This window comes from Dendronephthya gigantea, unplaced genomic scaffold, assembly GCF_004324835.1.
Source record: "Dendronephthya gigantea isolate DGI-Jeju-01 unplaced genomic scaffold, DenGig_1.0 000048F, whole genome shotgun sequence".
NCBI classification, from domain to species: Eukaryota; Metazoa; Cnidaria; class Anthozoa; order Malacalcyonacea; family Nephtheidae; genus Dendronephthya; species Dendronephthya gigantea.
The window spans coordinates 1,528,857-1,545,858 of NW_021163058.1; the positions used below are offsets into that span (position 1 = coordinate 1,528,857).

At 36.1% G+C, this 17,002-nt stretch overlaps 4 protein-coding genes across 6 annotated transcripts; 2 read left to right on the top strand and 2 right to left on the bottom strand.

Annotated features, from left to right (window-relative positions):
- Positions 1-204: 204 nt before the first annotated feature.
- LOC114528216 lies at positions 205-2,084 on the top strand. Its single transcript, XM_028549839.1, has 2 exons — positions 205-858; positions 1,484-2,084. Exons 1-2 carry the CDS (start codon positions 368-370, stop codon positions 1,731-1,733), a joined length of 741 nt encoding a protein of 246 aa, XP_028405640.1. The 5' UTR covers positions 205-367; the 3' UTR covers positions 1,734-2,084.
- Positions 2,085-4,739: 2,655 nt separating this feature from the next.
- Positions 4,740-7,954, bottom strand: LOC114528278 (UDP-N-acetylglucosamine--dolichyl-phosphate N-acetylglucosaminephosphotransferase-like). Its single transcript, XM_028549912.1, has 7 exons — positions 7,595-7,954; positions 7,261-7,381; positions 6,974-7,187; positions 6,434-6,665; positions 6,137-6,325; positions 5,610-5,853; positions 4,740-5,364 (listed from the first exon to the last, which is right to left on the bottom strand). Exons 1-7 carry the CDS (start codon positions 7,786-7,788, stop codon positions 5,299-5,301), a joined length of 1,260 nt encoding a protein of 419 aa, XP_028405713.1. The 5' UTR covers positions 7,789-7,954; the 3' UTR covers positions 4,740-5,298.
- Positions 7,955-9,736: 1,782 nt separating this feature from the next.
- LOC114528112 (COP9 signalosome complex subunit 6-like) lies at positions 9,737-14,079 on the bottom strand. The gene is made up of 10 exons (XM_028549701.1): positions 13,880-14,079; positions 12,753-12,884; positions 12,295-12,383; positions 12,042-12,107; positions 11,790-11,837; positions 11,601-11,712; positions 11,332-11,424; positions 10,976-11,076; positions 10,763-10,831; positions 9,737-10,506 (listed from the first exon to the last, which is right to left on the bottom strand). The coding sequence occupies exons 1-10, from the start codon at positions 14,022-14,024 to the stop codon at positions 10,435-10,437; spliced, it is 927 nt and encodes a 308-aa protein (XP_028405502.1). The 5' UTR covers positions 14,025-14,079; the 3' UTR covers positions 9,737-10,434.
- Positions 14,077-17,000, top strand: LOC114528111 (transmembrane and coiled-coil domain-containing protein 4-like). 3 transcript variants are annotated; one of them, XR_003687470.1, is made up of 4 exons: positions 14,077-14,132; positions 14,235-14,349; positions 14,756-16,498; positions 16,920-17,000. XR_003687470.1 is itself a non-coding variant. In XM_028549700.1 (3 exons), exon 3 carries the CDS (start codon positions 14,772-14,774, stop codon positions 16,431-16,433), a length of 1,662 nt encoding a protein of 553 aa, XP_028405501.1. In that variant the 5' UTR covers positions 14,077-14,132; positions 14,235-14,353; positions 14,756-14,771; the 3' UTR covers positions 16,434-16,930. The 3 variants fall into 3 exon arrangements, 2 of the variants coding, with proteins under 2 accessions (XP_028405501.1, XP_028405500.1); XM_028549700.1 differs by having other exon boundaries at positions 14,235-14,353; positions 14,756-16,930; XM_028549699.1 differs by having other exon boundaries at positions 14,756-16,930.
- The last annotated feature ends 2 nt before the right edge of the window (positions 17,001-17,002 follow it).

Genomic DNA, 17,002 nt, shown 5'->3' on the forward strand with positions numbered 1-17,002 from the left:
TCCTTTCGACGGTTTTGTCATGACGACGTTCCTTTCGAAGTTCTACCTTTATAGACTGTAGTACATTAAATTCGAATTTAGAAATTTTTAGTCAAACAAACGCCCGAAATTCAGACAAGAGTCTAGGAACGCCGGAACACTAGAACTAGGGGAGGGCAGCAGAGGCAGCTTTCCCCCCTTGCCTTTTATGAGTTTTATCAGCAGCGGCAAAGAATGATGGTTTCATCAAAGTGTAGTACTCTTTCTTTGGTTTCTGGTTTCATGCAAGAGTCAGAGTAGCCTGCATGGCAGGCGGTCCCTAGAGTCAGGGTTACGGGGTTACCTGCTTTGAAAATTTAATAGAATCTTAAACATTTGCGAAGATAATATGTCGAATAGGGTCTCCTGTTTAACTAAACTATTAAAGGTTCCAGTTGCAAGCAAATGCAATAAAAATATAATCTACATCAAAGGAGTAGACGGACACGTGCTTGCTGGTCCAAAGTCATGTGGGAAAACAAGTTTACTATTTGAACATGCCATTACCTGTGCTGAAAACGGGGACAGCGTTCTTTTCATTGCACCTAAGGTTTTTACTAAACTACCATTGTTTGTAAATGGGCGAAAACAGCCGTCAACAGTGGTTTTAGAACGTATTTATATTGTCTATTTGGCAAATTATGTCGAGTTAATAGAATATTTTGCAAGTGCTCATCTGGACAGATCACAGAATCCACGAGTTGTTTACAGTCGACATGTGTTGATCGATGATTTTGATTGGTATTTTCAAGAGAAGAAGACAAGAACAGAGGACACAAATCGATTGGCAAAATGCATGGCTTATATGATTGATGCTCTAAAATTTTGGTCTAAAAATATGTAATTATGCGATGTTTAAACTTAATAATTAATCAAAATGGTATAACCATAGCAGCCCAGAAATGTTACAGTCAATGGTCACAGTTCGGACTGTTCGGTCTATTATTATGATAATAATTTTAATTAAATTTAATAATATTATAATATTAATTATTTTATTATTGTCACATACATGCGCGAGCGCCATGAGAACAAAAACATTTCTGGGCTGCAGTTTATGGTGCTTTGATCACTGTTTTGCCCACTGCACACTATGAGGACCACCTGATGTAAACCATACCTATTTGATATATCTTTAGATTGTAAATGAACCAATATATTATGATTGGTTTACACTTGGACTCCATTCCCCTTATATGTATTCAAGTTTCATCATAGGCATGTATGGTACGTGGGCTTAAATTTTGTGGGGCAGGCAAATGTCTTCAGGAAAAATTATACAACTCTCAAATATAAATAAAATGCCAGACTTATCACTGACTTTAGGAAAAATTGCCCATATTTTAGATTCAATTAATGTTTCTGGCAGAGCATAATTTATTGGAATTTTCGTCAATACAAGTTTTCTAAAATCCTAAAAACTTGAATCCAGGGTTATAGCTTATTATTTTGTATTTACATTTAGGGAAGCCTGTTCAGATGCAACCAGCTCATTTGTCCTTGCTGAAACTGTGCAAGGTGATGTAATATTTAATGCTGAGAAGCTAGGATTGTATATGCACTGGATTTCAAACTTCATTCAAGTACAAAAACTTGGCAATTCTTTCTTTTGTGTCCAGCGTATAAAAAATGATGAATGCACTCTATTGTCAGACTTATTACTTCATTATCAAATTGATAACAATGCAATTACAGTTAAAGAGCAAGAATTTTAGTTTCTAGGCTACATGCATGGCCTGTGGCCTAAATGAGATATGTCAGTTGTGTTAATTGTTTTGCTGATTTGAAGAATAGATTAAATGGGTTGTTGTTTGTGACCAGAGTCACGCAAATTGACAGTTTAAAGAGATCAAGAGTCAAGACTGTTAAGCTTCGGGCGCTTTTTCTCAGCGAAATATTTCTGATTGGATTCGGATATTTTGCACTAGGACCTACTTTTTTACTAAACCAGTCTGCCCGTCATTAGAGAAATGAGCACGTACTACATAATTATTAAATTAGTTTGCTTGAGACATAGAAATTACATTTTTTGCAAGAGTTTTATAAGAATAATTTTATCATATTTCCTTGCTGTTATTATTATTCCAGCATTTTGTGTTGAACATATTAAAGATTATTTAAAAATAAAGAATTATTTTTCTTTTGCGTGATGACCTTTTTGATGCTGATTCTTATGACCAGGTTGTTTGATCACAGCTCGGCTTCGCAATCTGGTGCTTGCATTTTCACTAATATTTGCCTTCATTTTCTCTGGAAACTTCACATTTTGTTTTTGCATACACTTGTCCTTGTCGTGCAAAGTCATAATAGTTTTAGTTTTATTTGACGACGTCAGTAGACGAAGCGAGTTACGACGAGAAGCGTCAACTGATTTCTCTTTTTCTTTTCCTCGTACAGGCTCGTCAGATATTTTCGTTTTCTCAACTTTTTCATATGCACGTGTTTGATCAACGTCTCTTATTCCTTTTTGTGATATTACAGTGTTGGAGGTATCACTTGTTTTATCCGTAACATCTTGATTTTCAACTTGTGTTGTTTGTGGTGCGTCGCATGAGAAATTTTTCTTCAAGGTTGAAAATGTTCCAGTGCAAATATCTTCATTGGCATCGCTTGATTCTTCCTTCTCTGTCCATATATCGTCTTTACTTCTCAGTTTTATTGAACCCGTTTCAGTTTCCAACTTACCAGGTTTACTTGATTTATCATGATATATTGCATGTGAACGTGCATCCTTCCTACGAGTTTCACAATTTTCTATTTTGCCACCCGAATGCTTGTCCGTTTTTGTAGTTATGTTGTTCCATTTTTCCAAATCTCTAATTTGTGTAGGTAGTTCAACGTTCTTGCAAACGTTCAAATTTTTCTCACTATTCTTTCCATTAACGACACAATTGCCCTAAAGACAACGATGAAGTAGATTTAAGCTCTCTATTTAACCATGAAGATTTAAGCTCTCTATTTAACCACAATAAATGATCAAGTCAAAGAAAATTTTACCTTCTCAATTATCTTCGCATTTTCATTCTTTTCCGCAGGTTTTACTTGTTTTATGGAGGCAGCGTGAGGCTTTCTTAATTCAATAGGTGTGCTAGCTTTGTATTGAACATTTGTTGTTTTGCTTGTTTGTTTCACTCCGGAAGATATCATGTCTTGTTGTTGAACCGTCTTTCCTCTCGAAGGACTACTGCCGTTGTTTTCCATACGCTGATAATTTAAAGGCTTGGTCTTTACTTTTGGAGTCCTATGAAATAATGCATTTGCATGGTTGAAAGGTTTGCGCCGTATTAATCGCAAAAACTGAAAAACTTAAAAGAAAAAATCGCAAAAGAAAAAGAATACTATAGTCGGATTACCCTCCTCGTTTTTTCGCATTAAAAGGATATCGTCTGTTAAAGCAACATGCTATTAAGAAAGGTGTTGGGGCACAGTGATGTCGACTTGTCAGTTTCATGGTATCACATGGAAACTCTTCAGATAATATTGTATCTTCATACAGATCTTGTAATGTCGGAAACTTTGGCATACCCTCGTTGCCATTATAGCTAACACTTCTTAGATACACTTTTAACTTCCTCAAACGTCGTTCATCTACAAAGTTCCAGGAGAAACAATTATTGCAATCACTGGCATCAAATCTTGTGAAATCAAAGACGATTGTTAATCTGTCGTGAAACTGTTATGGAAAGTACGAGGGTATTACACACATCTAATAAATCCGTTATTCTATTATCGGAGACTTGAATGAAAGCATTAAAGGTCATCTCTCAGTCTAAGCAATATCATAATATACCTATCTCCTTCTTGTTAGCTGTTGTAGCTGCATTTGATTGACAAGGGCGAGATCCACCTGTAATTTAATCTTAATTTTACACGAAATATCAAGTGAGTGTGGGCTAGAAATATAGTGAGAGTATGGTCAACAGGCTGAGGATATTGAGTAGGGCCATTACCACAATCATTCTCAAGAACGTCAGATCGTACACCAACACACGATACTTACTTTACGCTTGGATGGGATATTGAAGTAAAAATATTATATTTCAAAGTTTTTATAATGAATAGGAAAAACCTTAGAAGTTATACCTTTTCTTGATGGCCTCTGCATTTTCACACTACGTACTTTGTCACAAAAAATAGCGAAATTTAACTAAAACATTCATCCTCAATTAATTAAACCGTTCACATCAGCATAATGCACGCGCAACATTTCAAAATACGCCACGAAGAAAGCAAGCTCCCGCGCACGCTTTGAAAAGAAATATTATAGCTTCACAGAGGAAAAAATACAGAGCACTTGCTTGAAAAAATACAATATATTCTCCCTGTGATGGCAGCGTAGATACTGCAATTAATGGTTGGAAAGATTCGCCTCATGATGCATGCATATGGGGTGAGCTTGGATTCATGTAAGACCGCTTCATGGGTGAAGAAATCTTTATCTCTCTCTAACTTTTTTTCTGCAGTTAGCGGTTATACCACTTCAACGAGAACGAGATGATAGCATTACCGCTTTTATTTTGGCCACTGACCTACCTAGTATAAGTGAGTGATTCAGGCGTACTTTTACCAAGATGGCTCGAATAAATTAGGAAAGGTATCTTTTCCCCAGTGGTTTTCCCTCTAAAACAGTTGACGTCATTGTCGATTGATCTAATTTCCAGTAATTTCTGGTTCCCAGTCCTTGCGTTTTTGACCATTGTCAACATTTTATTCTATCAGTTCTGTTGTGCCACATGAACTATTTAGACAACGTTTAGTACCTTTACGACGCACCAAATCTACGACGCGGACGTAAAGTAATACTGACGTTATTTCCACAGTTTAACAACAGCGATAAAAATTATAAGCTCCTTTTGGTAAAAAAAGTCAAAACCGTATATGCAAAACAAATTAAAACTGGGTTCCCACGGGCCATCCCACCACTAGCGGCTGTTTTCATGTCACGCCCGCGTCGTAGACTTGGTGCATCTTAAACTCGCTATTATCTTTCTACGATTTGCGTGCATACTCCGTAAGTACTATATCTGGTGAATTACATGTTTATTAGTTTTCTGTATAATGTGGGATTACGTATACATCGTGCGGAATATCGGGATGAGAATGTCTCAATTTTTTTACAAACGACCTATTCACAACGTTTTTCATTACGCACGCTTACAGATTTGTTACATTGAGGATGTATATGATGCGGATCGTATACAAGATAATCCATTAAAAATCATTGTTCCAGTTCTTCAAAGATACAATTGAAAGGTGTTACTATTTCATGGTCTTCTATAGCTAGACATCATAGAAAAACTTGGCCAACTGGTAGCGAATAAGAAAGGCCATCAGACTTCCTACAACCTAAATATATGAAAAATATTTAGTTTCTGTGTGGCATTTTTAGAAGAGTTTAAATCCATTTCTATACTCTGGCTCAGATGTCCTACGATTTGCTTAGGCTCTTGACCTTTGTGTTAATTTTAATTAAATGCCCGAACATTGCAAGCCAGCTTGTTTTTGGGGAAAAAATGAGCCTCTATGCTCACGTTGTACAATTTAAAGTTTTAAACAACTGTCAAAAATATAAGTAAGTTTTAGATAGATACCTGAATACCAAGTATATAACTTGTGAGTATCTTCTCATTCGTTGGTCCAGCCAATCTCAGGACAAAATTAATCAACGTCAAATTACTTATTTCAATGAATTCGTTATCCTCGCCGACATCTCGCTCTATGTCGATCAAATTGAAGGTCTCTAAAATTCCTAAGCTAAGCTTTCCAAGGTAGTTCAAATCTGACTCCTTAAAAGTGGATTTGCTGGTCCCATGGAGACCAGTTTCTGGATTCAATCTAGAAATAATACAATTCAATGTCAGAAAGATTAAATTACTGGAGATAGGAATCAAAAGGTAAAAACATAACTCCATTGTTTTTTAACTTTTTTTAGCACATGTTAATTAACTGCTTATTTTTACACCAACTGAGACCCTGTGATCAGATGATTCATATGTTGGAACTACATACAGTACAGTATTATGTTATTTCTTTAATTTTTATCCAGACAAAGTAGATATCTGATGGGTTGAGTAAATTCATCCTTAAAAAAGGACAGGCATAATTAAAATCAACTTACTTTGGCAACCTGTGCCTTGGACAAGGTATAAGGTGAAAGAGTTGTGGCAGTGAATAAAGAAAATTTAAAACTTGGGGGATAAAAAACAGCAGCAAAGTTTTACTAAAACGACCCAAGATTCCTACAACAGCAAACGTCATACCAGCGAAGTAACAGTATGTGTCACCTACAAAAACACTTGATGGATACCTAAAAAAAATTAACACTTCTTCATTCATTCTCTATCCTAGGGCTTGGATCATGCCTTTCACAAAAAAACATAACAATTCACTAGCATGCTAATTTTTTCCAACTTACCAATTATAATACAACAAGGCTGAAGAAACAGCCAGAAATGGAATTAGAAGATACAATGAAAAGAGATGTGCTCGCCAACAATCCCCTTGTAATTCAAGAAAGTTGAATAACATAACAGATAAAGTGATGACCGAGGATTGGCCTACTTCAACACCATTTATACCAGCAACAATGTTGATGGCATTTGTACAGAATACAGCAAGCATTCCCATGTATAAATAGTACAGTACTCCTATATAATGAAAACCAAACAAAGTCAAAATAATTCCCACAGATGTTTCACCACTATGAATGACATATTTGACTCCTGTAAAACTGTGCGTTTCAGCTTTTCTATTGCTTAAAAAAGGTTATGTCTTTTTTTATACAAAAATTGAATTATTTGCAATTTTTCTCATGGATTACAAGGCTATCAGTAAAGCAAAATTTAAGATGGCTCAAAGAAAGCCATTTTATTGGGGATATTTTAATGAGTTGGGTCTATACTACAGATTAATTGCATGCAAATTTTCCGACCACTGCAATGCTCTGAAAAATTACCAAGATTAACAGAAAGTCCAAGAAAGAACCTAAATGGTTTGGGTACGACAATGGTAGTGGAGCCAAAGTTAACAAGATAGACCATGAGTATTGGAAGTGATGCCATAGTTGGAAGCAATAACTTATGACGCCATCTTAGATTTAACACATCGTCAGCAAATCCAAGGAATATCATACAACAGATGGACAACAGAGCTGCTATCCACTGAACAAACTACAATCAGAAAAATAGTAAAATTAGGTTTATGTTACAATGCTCTGATAGAATTGTAGCCTCCATAAATTACCTCATGATGGGGAAAATCGTCAACACCATTCTTCCACCATACTGTCCAAAATGGAAATGGTATAAAGACAAAAAGACATATCAAATACACAGCTCCACATAACACACCCATTGCTTCAGGACTAGAAATAAGGAGAATCATCTTTCAGATACACCTCCAAGTACCTCCTAAAATTTCTTTACCAGGTCTATTCAAATATTATTTCTCCATCAAAATAGTCCTTAGGCATGTATTCACAGTAACATCTGGAGTATGTACTGTACATTTTTTTTTCATAAATTTTTATATTTTAGGTCATTATTTATTATATGATATTTAGAACGTATCAACTCACATCTCTGGTTTGTCCTTCTTTCCCATATCCCTGCCCTTTAATCCTGCTGTGATAAACATCTTTCCCATGGCTGGAATAATTTTTAGCGTCAGAAGAAATCCAGCTACGGATAGCAGAACATTCAATGCAAGTGGATAGACGACCATTTTTATACAATTTGAATGTTGCTCTTCACAACCGCTGAATAGAAACATTCTTTGCTTTTGTTTTCGTAATTTTTTGCTTATTACACTAAATTAATTGTCAATTAACAGCAAAAAAAGCGTTAATTGAGTCATGGACTCATAATTTGTTAGTATTGACTTATTGTTTTTAAATTCCTATAGTTCCCCATTAGCCGCCATATTGAATCCAAGTGTGAGTCAGAGTTTTGCTGCGAGGCAGTATGGTGTGAGTCTGCGCACGGAGTCTGTCATGACCACTGCCGTGAATCACAGAATCACAGCGTATGTCTTGTGGTAATGATGGTAATAACAAAATAACAGTGAACTAAGGCCCTGTTTAAACTACAGGGTGTATAAAAAAAACTGCAACCCAATAATTCCCTAGCCTGCGAATAACAGAAACTATTTACACGCTTATTCCACGGTGGGGGGAAACGCGATAAACTGCTTGATATCTATTTATATCAATATACAGGGTGTATAAAAAAAAACGCAACCACTTAGTATTCATGAATATCCTCTTTGTTCTACAACACAAGAGACGTTTGGCCCCTGGAATGCGAGAAAGCTTGTAATCATATTCTAGCGGCACAATCGTCGGTAAACAAAGTCAGGTGCGTAAACCAACGAACTGAATTGAAAGTATTTAACGAGTAAAATTTTACTTACAACTTATTTTATAAGGTTGACAATAAAAACTCGTTGTTCGGTTGTTAGCTGCACCATTATTAGTTTAGCTGATTTGACTATTAGCAGTTAAACTGTACGATTAGAAGCCATTTTAAAATCCCAGGGGCATAAAATCTATTGAGCTTATAAACAATATGAATTTTAGAATATTAAGTGGTTGCGTTTTTTTTGAGACACCCTGTACTGTATTTCTATTTATCGCGTTTCCCCCCACCGTGGAATAAGCGTATAAATAGATTCTGTTATTCAGGCTAATAATCCACAGATGCCTACGATCTTTTGCTATTGAATACAAGCGAACATATATGAATATTGCACATGTTTGATACACCCTGTATACCGGATTTGCATGGCACGACATCAAAATTAGCGATGTCAAAGCGAGGTTCACCCCATGAGGCATGATCAGGGCCGTAGCTAGACCGCTCAATATTCATATATTCAGGTTTACATCCATGGATATCACAGGAGACAAGAAACAACAGAAATTTGTCGGGCAAAAGATAGACAAAAGACGAATATATGAAACACGAATTCTAGGAGATGTTTGGGACCTTATCAATAAACTATTCACAAATGTAAAAAAAACAAAATGGTTAAAAACTTCTTGACGTTTCGACCTAAGCTAGAGCATTCGTTGGAGAGTTAGTGGTTCGAAGACGCTGCTGGAAGAACCACTCCTTAGCTACTAACACGAAACATATTTACATATGAATAATTGTATATTAGGAGAGGACTATAATACGGTGGTAATAGCTGGTAAGATTGATCCTGAACTGGCGTGAGTGTAGTAACACATCAATTAGAAAACGTCGCCTTTACCAGAAAATTGTGTTTTTTGTGGTGATAGTTCTACTGGTATTACTGCCGCAGGACTGTCTGTAGCTGATCTCGTATCTAAGCTTGGAGTGTGATAACAGGGGCAACCGGGCCAGCAATGGCATAATGCATAGAGAATACCAAGGATACAAAGAAAGATAATAAAACCAACACTGACTCCAATTGCCGCCTCTTTTGTTTCGTTTTGAGATCTGGAGACCGTGTTTGAACATGATTTACGACAAGTATTGTCAGCACAGCACGTCTGTAATCTGAAGCAATCTTGAGAATATCTGCAATGTAAACAATTTCCACGTACAACCAAGGATATTAGTAGGAGTCCAACGACACTTAACCACGACATTTCTCTCTTGTATACCAATTAGCCTTTCTCACTATGACGAATACGCCACCATTTCCAAGGTACTTTTTTAAAATCGTGAACGCAAGGCTTCGTAACGGCAAACAGTTTTAATTTCAGGCTAAATTTATTCTTTAAAATGGTCTGTTGACTCTTATAAAGACCCCTTTTCGTATTGTTATAATTTCTTAAAGCTGTTTACGCTAAAATCGGCGGATATTCGTCATGAGGAAAATTATCATACCAAATTTACCAATGTTTAACGTGTGCTAATTTTTTTTCGCTTCGAACCTTTCTATGTACATATCCATTTGATCAAGGAGACTGCTTAACGGGCACTTTGTAGACTCACGTGTAAAAAATGCCCGACTTATCACTAATTTCAGCAAAATTGCTCGAAAGAATGCTATCATGCAATCCAGCACGATAACCATTCGGTAATTGTTTTTAAAAATTGCTACAGTAACACAATGGTTTGTAACTTCGTACAGGATTATCTCATTCTACACGGCTATCAAGCAATCAGAATTTGATTTGTACAGAATTCTTCATCTTAATGTAGATAATCAAACAAATTTCTTACAAGTTATTTAGATTGATTACATGTAACGCCTCAGCTTCATTAGTCGAGCCTTTGAAAGAATACTAATGAAACGAATTATATACGTCATCGATGACGATTTCGGTTCTATCGTGGAGGAAGGAAGATTTTATGGCGAACTCTTCTCTTTTCTTCGCGATATTTCTAGTCTTGTTTAGCCCATCACAAATTAAAAAAGAAATTTAGACCTTTTAAGTTGTGATGATCAAAAGAAAAGTCCTCTCATTCGACGACCAACGCCGTGACGATCGTAGACAACATTAAACTTTGTAATAAACTAAATAAAAATATAATGTTCAAAAATATAATGTTTTAAACGTAAAAGATTTTAGCTCTAAATACAGTTATAAATAGCTTGAAGTGCGTAGTAATTCGACAGTTAGAAACACAATTAGAAGCCAATTTAAATTCCTAGGAACTAAAATCCTTTATGCCTTGAGCTTTGAGACGAATGTTATGCTTTGCGAACAAAGTTTCTTAGGAAACTTCGGAGTTGTGTTTTTTAATTTTAGTACAGTCGGGCCATAGCGTACCTCGTTTATTGTGTTACATCCTTTAGTTATAGTTGCCAGGTATGACATTAAAACGACATCATTGCATTGCTATGAAAAACCAAAGTTCAGTTAAATATTGCATTCGAAGAATGAAATAAAAGCACACTAAGATAACCCAGACCAAGCCTCCATCCAGTGTACGTACTTCGGCACAGGTCTGACCTAGTATTCGTAGTCTGAAGTGATACTTACATTGAAGAAATCACCTTTGAACATTTCTGTTGTCATCACGGGAAGTCGTTGGGTAAGACTGAGAATATCACGCATTATCTCGTGGTTCGATTGCAACTCTCCTGTTGTAAGAGTATTGGTTTTAAGAAAAGAGTAAAGTTTAGCGCACGCAGATGTTGTTCAATGGACTTCGTATAGTGGATAGAAAAGCTTCTTCACTCCCCGCAAACCTTTTTCTGTTCTGAAAATGATATCGCTGTTTTCCATAGGCACCCTTACTCTCCGTACAGTAATATAATTTCATTCACACTCATTGATTCTTGTCAATGAAATTGAATTACAACAAATAGTTTTTCTTACAACGAAATCAAACGTACCACGTTGTACGGCTTTTGTGTATTCCATAATTATCTTGATTCTTGAATGCAACATTTTTATTGAGTTATAAATTGAGAGTAAATGTTCAGAAGCTGAAATAAAAATATAAAATGTCAGATAAGGTGTCTGTTTTCTGTTTTCTAAAGGATAAACTGGACGACTGAAGCAATTGGTCATTTTTATTAGTTAGAAATCAGTTAACAATAAACGATGAATCAAGGTGTGAATGCGCACAAAATATATCATAATATATCATATCATATTATACCTGATCCTTCCACTATTCCTGTTGATGATATTTTAGCAACATGATCCACACCAATTCTCTCAGCCTCTTCTGTGGCTAACGTGAATGGTAACTCAATGAATAACATCCGCGTCTGCAAAACATAAAGGGTTTCAATGATTGCCAAAAATCTACAGACACAGATTCATGATATAAATAATGATTTATCACCTTGCCATCCTCAACATCAATAACAGATTCGTACATATTGATTGGTAGCTAAAAACAAATTTATGCAATATTTGATTTCTAAAAATCGTATTACACGAAAATATGGCATAAATGGAATTCTCTCATTAGATTTATCAGGTTGGCAAAGGACTGCACATGACTAAGGAAAGAACAGACTTATGTCATAAATTTAGTCTCATTCTCCTTTTCTTAATGGACTTAAATCTATTCAACTCAACACAGTGAACAAACCTCATTACTTCTCCCTGCAACTGGGTTAAGTTTGAGTAAAACAGGGCTTTCATTGATATGACACATCTACAATGACAACAATAACAGATAAAAGCAAGCTACAATATTCTAACTATTCAGACTTGCTAAATGCTATGGATTTAAAGTACTTACTTCCCGTAGAAAAACTGGAGACAAAATTAGTTGTGGGGGAGAGGGTTACAGCCCAGGTGCATTTTTACAAATTCTGAGGATGACATATTGTTATACTAGCCTGTTGATGCACTTTAAGGTCAGTTTCATTTGCTGTACTGCCTGTTGTGTACCAGCCAAGAAAATCCAAGTCTTTAAAAACCTGCGAAACTGTTAAATTAAGCTATTTTAATTCTGTATACTTCCACAGAAATGCACAACAATGATGCATGCTTATGGCTCAAGGTGTAGACAGAAAAGGTTTAATATTTGTAAAAGGAGAGTGGTTAAAGTCTTAAAGAACAGTTTATATTAAACATCTTTCAAGGGTTGGTAGACTGGCTGAATGAATAGGTCACACACCAATATACTAGCCCCTTGTTTTCCTAATTTTCTTTTTATAAACAATGTGTTTTCCTAATTTTCCCAAGACTGTATACTTGGCTGCCATTCCACTAACTTTGTCTCAACATTATGCAATCCTAGTCAATTCTGAATTGTTTTCTAACATTGCAGCATGTTGCTCTCACTGTTACTTACATTGCTCTGCTTTAGCATGGTAATAATCTGTATTAATAATGACATCAGTGTCAACCATATCATATTGTAATTCAAATGAATTTAGTATCTCCATGCTTCTTCCTTCCTGTGTGCCAAGTAATGCACCAAATACTATAACATAAATTAAAAACTCCATTATAGTCATAATCAGGAAAAGAATGACAATGATATTACATATGTTATTACATATGTACAAGTACATGTAGTGAAGTAATTAGATACTTGTACATACGTATGTACAATTATACAATTTGAAAATTATATTTTTCAAAATTATACTTTTTATGGAGTTTCTATTGTTTTATATTTTATAAATTAATTTACTTTTAGCATTTCTTTAGTTGCATGTAGTTTAATGTTATTTATACACCACTGTGCCATCAAACATCACAAATCCATGCCAAAGCTCTTTGGCATAGTGGACTAAACCATTTGACTTTTTTGCAAATTAAATTTGCAAAAAATGCACCTTAGTTTAATGATTTAAGTGGAGCCAGTTTGGCCCAGGCCAAATTAGTTTCGGAGTACTACAAATATGGGTACAACAACTTTTGTGCTTTTGCCCATATATACCACAACATTTTGCAGTCCTTCAGCTGTTTTTTGTAGACCTTCTAATTGTTCAGCTGAACTGGATACCGACGGGGAGACAAAAAGTTGGTCAACCCAAGGAGACATGGCGACGGTGGACAAAGAGAGATGATCGTTTGGTTGGGTGACCTGGGGCAAGGCTGCACAGATGGCAGGCAACCAGGTGGAGTGGTGGACGTTTGTGGCTTCCCTATGCAATGACTGGCTCTCAAGGGACCCGTAGCATATGCTAATTGTTGTGAAATGCAGGATGATTGGCTATTTTGTACGTTTCTGCAATTGTGCAGCTTGTGCCCGTCCCCAATATCTACCCCATACCAGCCTTGTAAATGCCAACAAATAGAAATGTGAAAGTATTAGAATAACCACAGTGACCATCAAACAGTAGCAAAGTATCAAGACTAACTGACGGCAATATTAAATAAAAGAAGCTTACTACATTTTCTAAGTCCGTCAGTGAACATTTACTTATACAACGTATAAATTCTGAAAAATCTATGAAAGTTTTATCCTACCTTGGGGATTGCCGCCATCTGCTTGCGCTCTTATTCTTGTGTAGTGATCTGATATATTCATGATAACTAAAGGATGAAGTTGAACACAAACACTTCTAGTATTCCCCACAGATGATGACACAACAACGCTCTCCTTGGCCGCCATCTTGTCTTATTTCTGGCCCAGGTTTCCGCCCGAGATCATAGAAGAACAATAGAACAAATTCTCTCCAAACATGGCTGTCACAAATTCAGGAGTGGAATATCGAGAAAGGTGCGTAAAGTTTACAGTTTAAGTACATTCACTTTTGGTAGTTTGGTCCAATTATTTTGCTGGTATAGTTTATAAATTAATAGCTACGGATTATGATTTTAGGGTTTGCGGTGGCTGTCTTGTGATATTATACACATATTAAAGGAGATTCATGACCCGACCGTCAAGGCGTCAAATAGGATGAAATAGCCGTCGCGCTCTCCTTTATACTAGTAAAGTATGTAAGTAAAAAATGTTTAAAATGGTTCTTCGTTTTCTACATACAAAAAAGAGGGGCCAGTGTATTTTTAGGTAGATTATTTTAGCATACAGTACATAATACTTTGTAGTCGTACATATTATATATAAATGTTGAATGTATATATGCAGCTATGACGATTTTCATCAAACTTGTACAAACTGTTTCAAAACAAAACCTACAGGTCTAGTGCGGTTTTCTAATTTTTTCCTACTGGATTGCTTTATATATTCTTCATGTTGTTAAAACCAAAAAATATTATTAAATTTATGATCTACAGTAAAATTCCATACAATGAAAAACATCACCTGTTGACCCTTGCATGTAATATTAATTTCTTCTTAATATTTTATAAACCCTTTACTTGTTATCATGTGTCTTGTAGGTCACATCATTGAGGTATGGCAGCTAGCAAAGATCAAGTTGAAGAACTCTGTCCTCATATAACTCTAACAGATGTTGGAAAATACTCTTTGGCACAACTTTGTGTGTACATTTTGTCTAATATAAATGAAACCCAATCCGATGTTGTTTGGTCTCAATCATATATTTCAAAAATTGTTGAAGATTTAGGTCTGCCCTTGTCTGTAGCAACATCGTTCCATTTGATGCTAGATGAAACCGAGGGAAGTGAGGATGATAAAAACATTGAACTATTGGTAAATACTCTAAAAGATGAGGCAAGTCTTAGTGAGGACATCAGTTTATTGGGTCAGGAATTGATTCGTTTATCCATAAAGCAAGGAGGCTATGATGCAAGAGCAAGGGTTTTGATTTATATTTTTGCATGTAAATTGGGAACAAGAGAAGAGGAGATTGAATCATATGAAGATGACTTAGCAGATCGTTTGAATGTTCTTATTGAACAAGATACAGAAGTTCATGAAGAAGCTGACAAAAGGAAGTCGTACAGGAAAAAGAAAAAAGCATTTATGATAGGGCTTGGGGTTGTTGCAGGTGGAGCAATTATTGGACTAACTGGAGGATTAGCTGCTCCTGTTGTTGCTGCAAGTGCAGGTGCATTGATTGGAGGAGGGGGAGCAACATTCTTAGCCTCATCTGCTGGAATAGCATTTATCACATCTGTATTTGGAGCAACAGGTGCAGGTCTAACCGGTTATAAGATGAGTCGACGTGTTGGTATGACTGAGGAGTTTAGTTTTTTACATCTGTCCGACTGTATGCACCGTTTGCACGTGACAATATGTGTATCTGGCTGGCTAATGGAAAGTGGCACTGTAGAGTTTATCACCCAGTGGTCAGCACTTTCACCATCACTAGAAGCTTACTCATTAGTGTGGGAAAGTAAATTCTTGTTAGAATTGGGCTCAGCAATTCGGGATATAATTACGACGAATGTGTTAGGTACAGCAGCAACAGAAGCTCTCAAATATACTGTTTTGCAAGGTATCATGGCAGCTATTGCATGGCCTGTCACTCTATTGAGTGCTGCGTACTTGATCGATAATCCCTGGAGTGTGTGTGCTAGCCGTGCTAAAGAAGTTGGCAAAGAACTAGCACGAGTTCTATTATTACGCAATCAAGGAAAACGCCCAGTAAATCTGGTTGGTTTCAGCCTGGGTGCACGTGTAATATACTATTGTTTGGAAGAGCTCAGTGCACACGCTGACTCCGGGGGAATAGTTCAGAATGTGATAGTACTCGGAGCACCAGTAAGCGGAAATGCTGACAAGTGGCAAAGACTTACAGATGTTGTTGCTGGTACAATTTTTAACGGGTTTTGCCGTAAAGATTGGTTCCTGAGATTCATCTATAGAGCTTCTTCATTGCGTGCTTCCATTGCTGGTTTATGCGAGATTCCTTGGAAGAGCAAGAAGATGATCAACCTTGATCTCACTGAAATCATTAACGGTCATATGGACTATTCTGATCCTGAAAATCTAAGAATAATTTTTGAAATGATCGGAGTAAGAACGAACAGCAATAAAAGGCGATTATCCATTGATTCCAAAGAGGATTCTACGTATTGTTTTGTTGATCATATGCCAGAGAAGCAAACAGATACTGCCAGCAACACTCCTGTCGCTGAAGATATCACTTAGTGTATTAAAACAACATGTTGAAGAACAATGGCATTCTCTGTTTGAAGCTTAATTCTGACAATCGGACATCTGACAATGAAACTGTTAATAGCTAAGTTGTAAAACATAAACGTGGACAAAAGCAATTGTAAAACATAGCCATATGGTAAGAGTTAGATTTACCCATCCTTTTCTCCATGTTTTAACGGAAGAAACCGTCATTAGGCGGAAGAATGACAGACTGCTTTAATAGATAAAGGCTCGTCTGCGGGCGTTTTATCAACAGCCACAGATAAAGGCTCATTTGCGGACATTTCACCAACGGATTTCCTGAAGTAGGTCAACAACAACTTAGTGTGACTAAAGCTATAAAAGCATTACAAGGAATCAAGTTCCATCAGGCTACTGAACATTGTCATTGCTGACATCGCAGTAATACCGTTTATGGCTTCTCTTTTAAACTTTTGCCTTGCAAATATGTGTGGGTTTTAATAAATGTGAGGGGTTGCATATGATATAAACGCAGTATTTGTGACTAAACAGTTATAAAAATATTTATTTGTAAACAATTATATACTACAATATAATAG

Excerpts from the sequence above, each read along its gene's own strand:
- LOC114528216 (XM_028549839.1), top strand. The coding sequence starts at position 368 with ATGTCGAATAGGGTCTCCTGTTTAACTAAACTATTAAAGGTTCCAGTT. Across the intron at positions 859-1,483 it reads AAATTTTGGTCTAAAAATAT|GGAAGCCTGTTCAGATGCAA; the intron begins GTAATTATGCGA and ends ATTTACATTTAG.
- LOC114528278 (XM_028549912.1), bottom strand. The coding sequence starts at position 7,788 with ATGTTTCTATTCAGCGGTTGTGAAGAGCAACATTCAAATTGTATAAAA. Across the intron at positions 6,666-6,973 it reads TGGACTTTCTGTTAATCTTG|GAGTACTGTACTATTTATAC; the intron begins GTAATTTTTCAG and ends TTCATTATATAG. Across the intron at positions 6,326-6,433 it reads GCCTTGTTGTATTATAATTG|GTATCCATCAAGTGTTTTTG; the intron begins GTAAGTTGGAAA and ends AATTTTTTTTAG.
- LOC114528112 (XM_028549701.1), bottom strand. The coding sequence starts at position 14,024 with ATGGCGGCCAAGGAGAGCGTTGTTGTGTCATCATCTGTGGGGAATACT. Across the intron at positions 12,108-12,294 it reads ACCTTAAAGTGCATCAACAG|ATGTGTCATATCAATGAAAG; the intron begins GCTAGTATAACA and ends TTGTCATTGTAG. Across the intron at positions 11,425-11,600 it reads AGGAATAGTGGAAGGATCAG|CTTCTGAACATTTACTCTCA; the intron begins GTATAATATGAT and ends TTTTTATTTCAG.
- LOC114528111 (XM_028549700.1), top strand. The coding sequence starts at position 14,772 with ATGGCAGCTAGCAAAGATCAAGTTGAAGAACTCTGTCCTCATATAACT.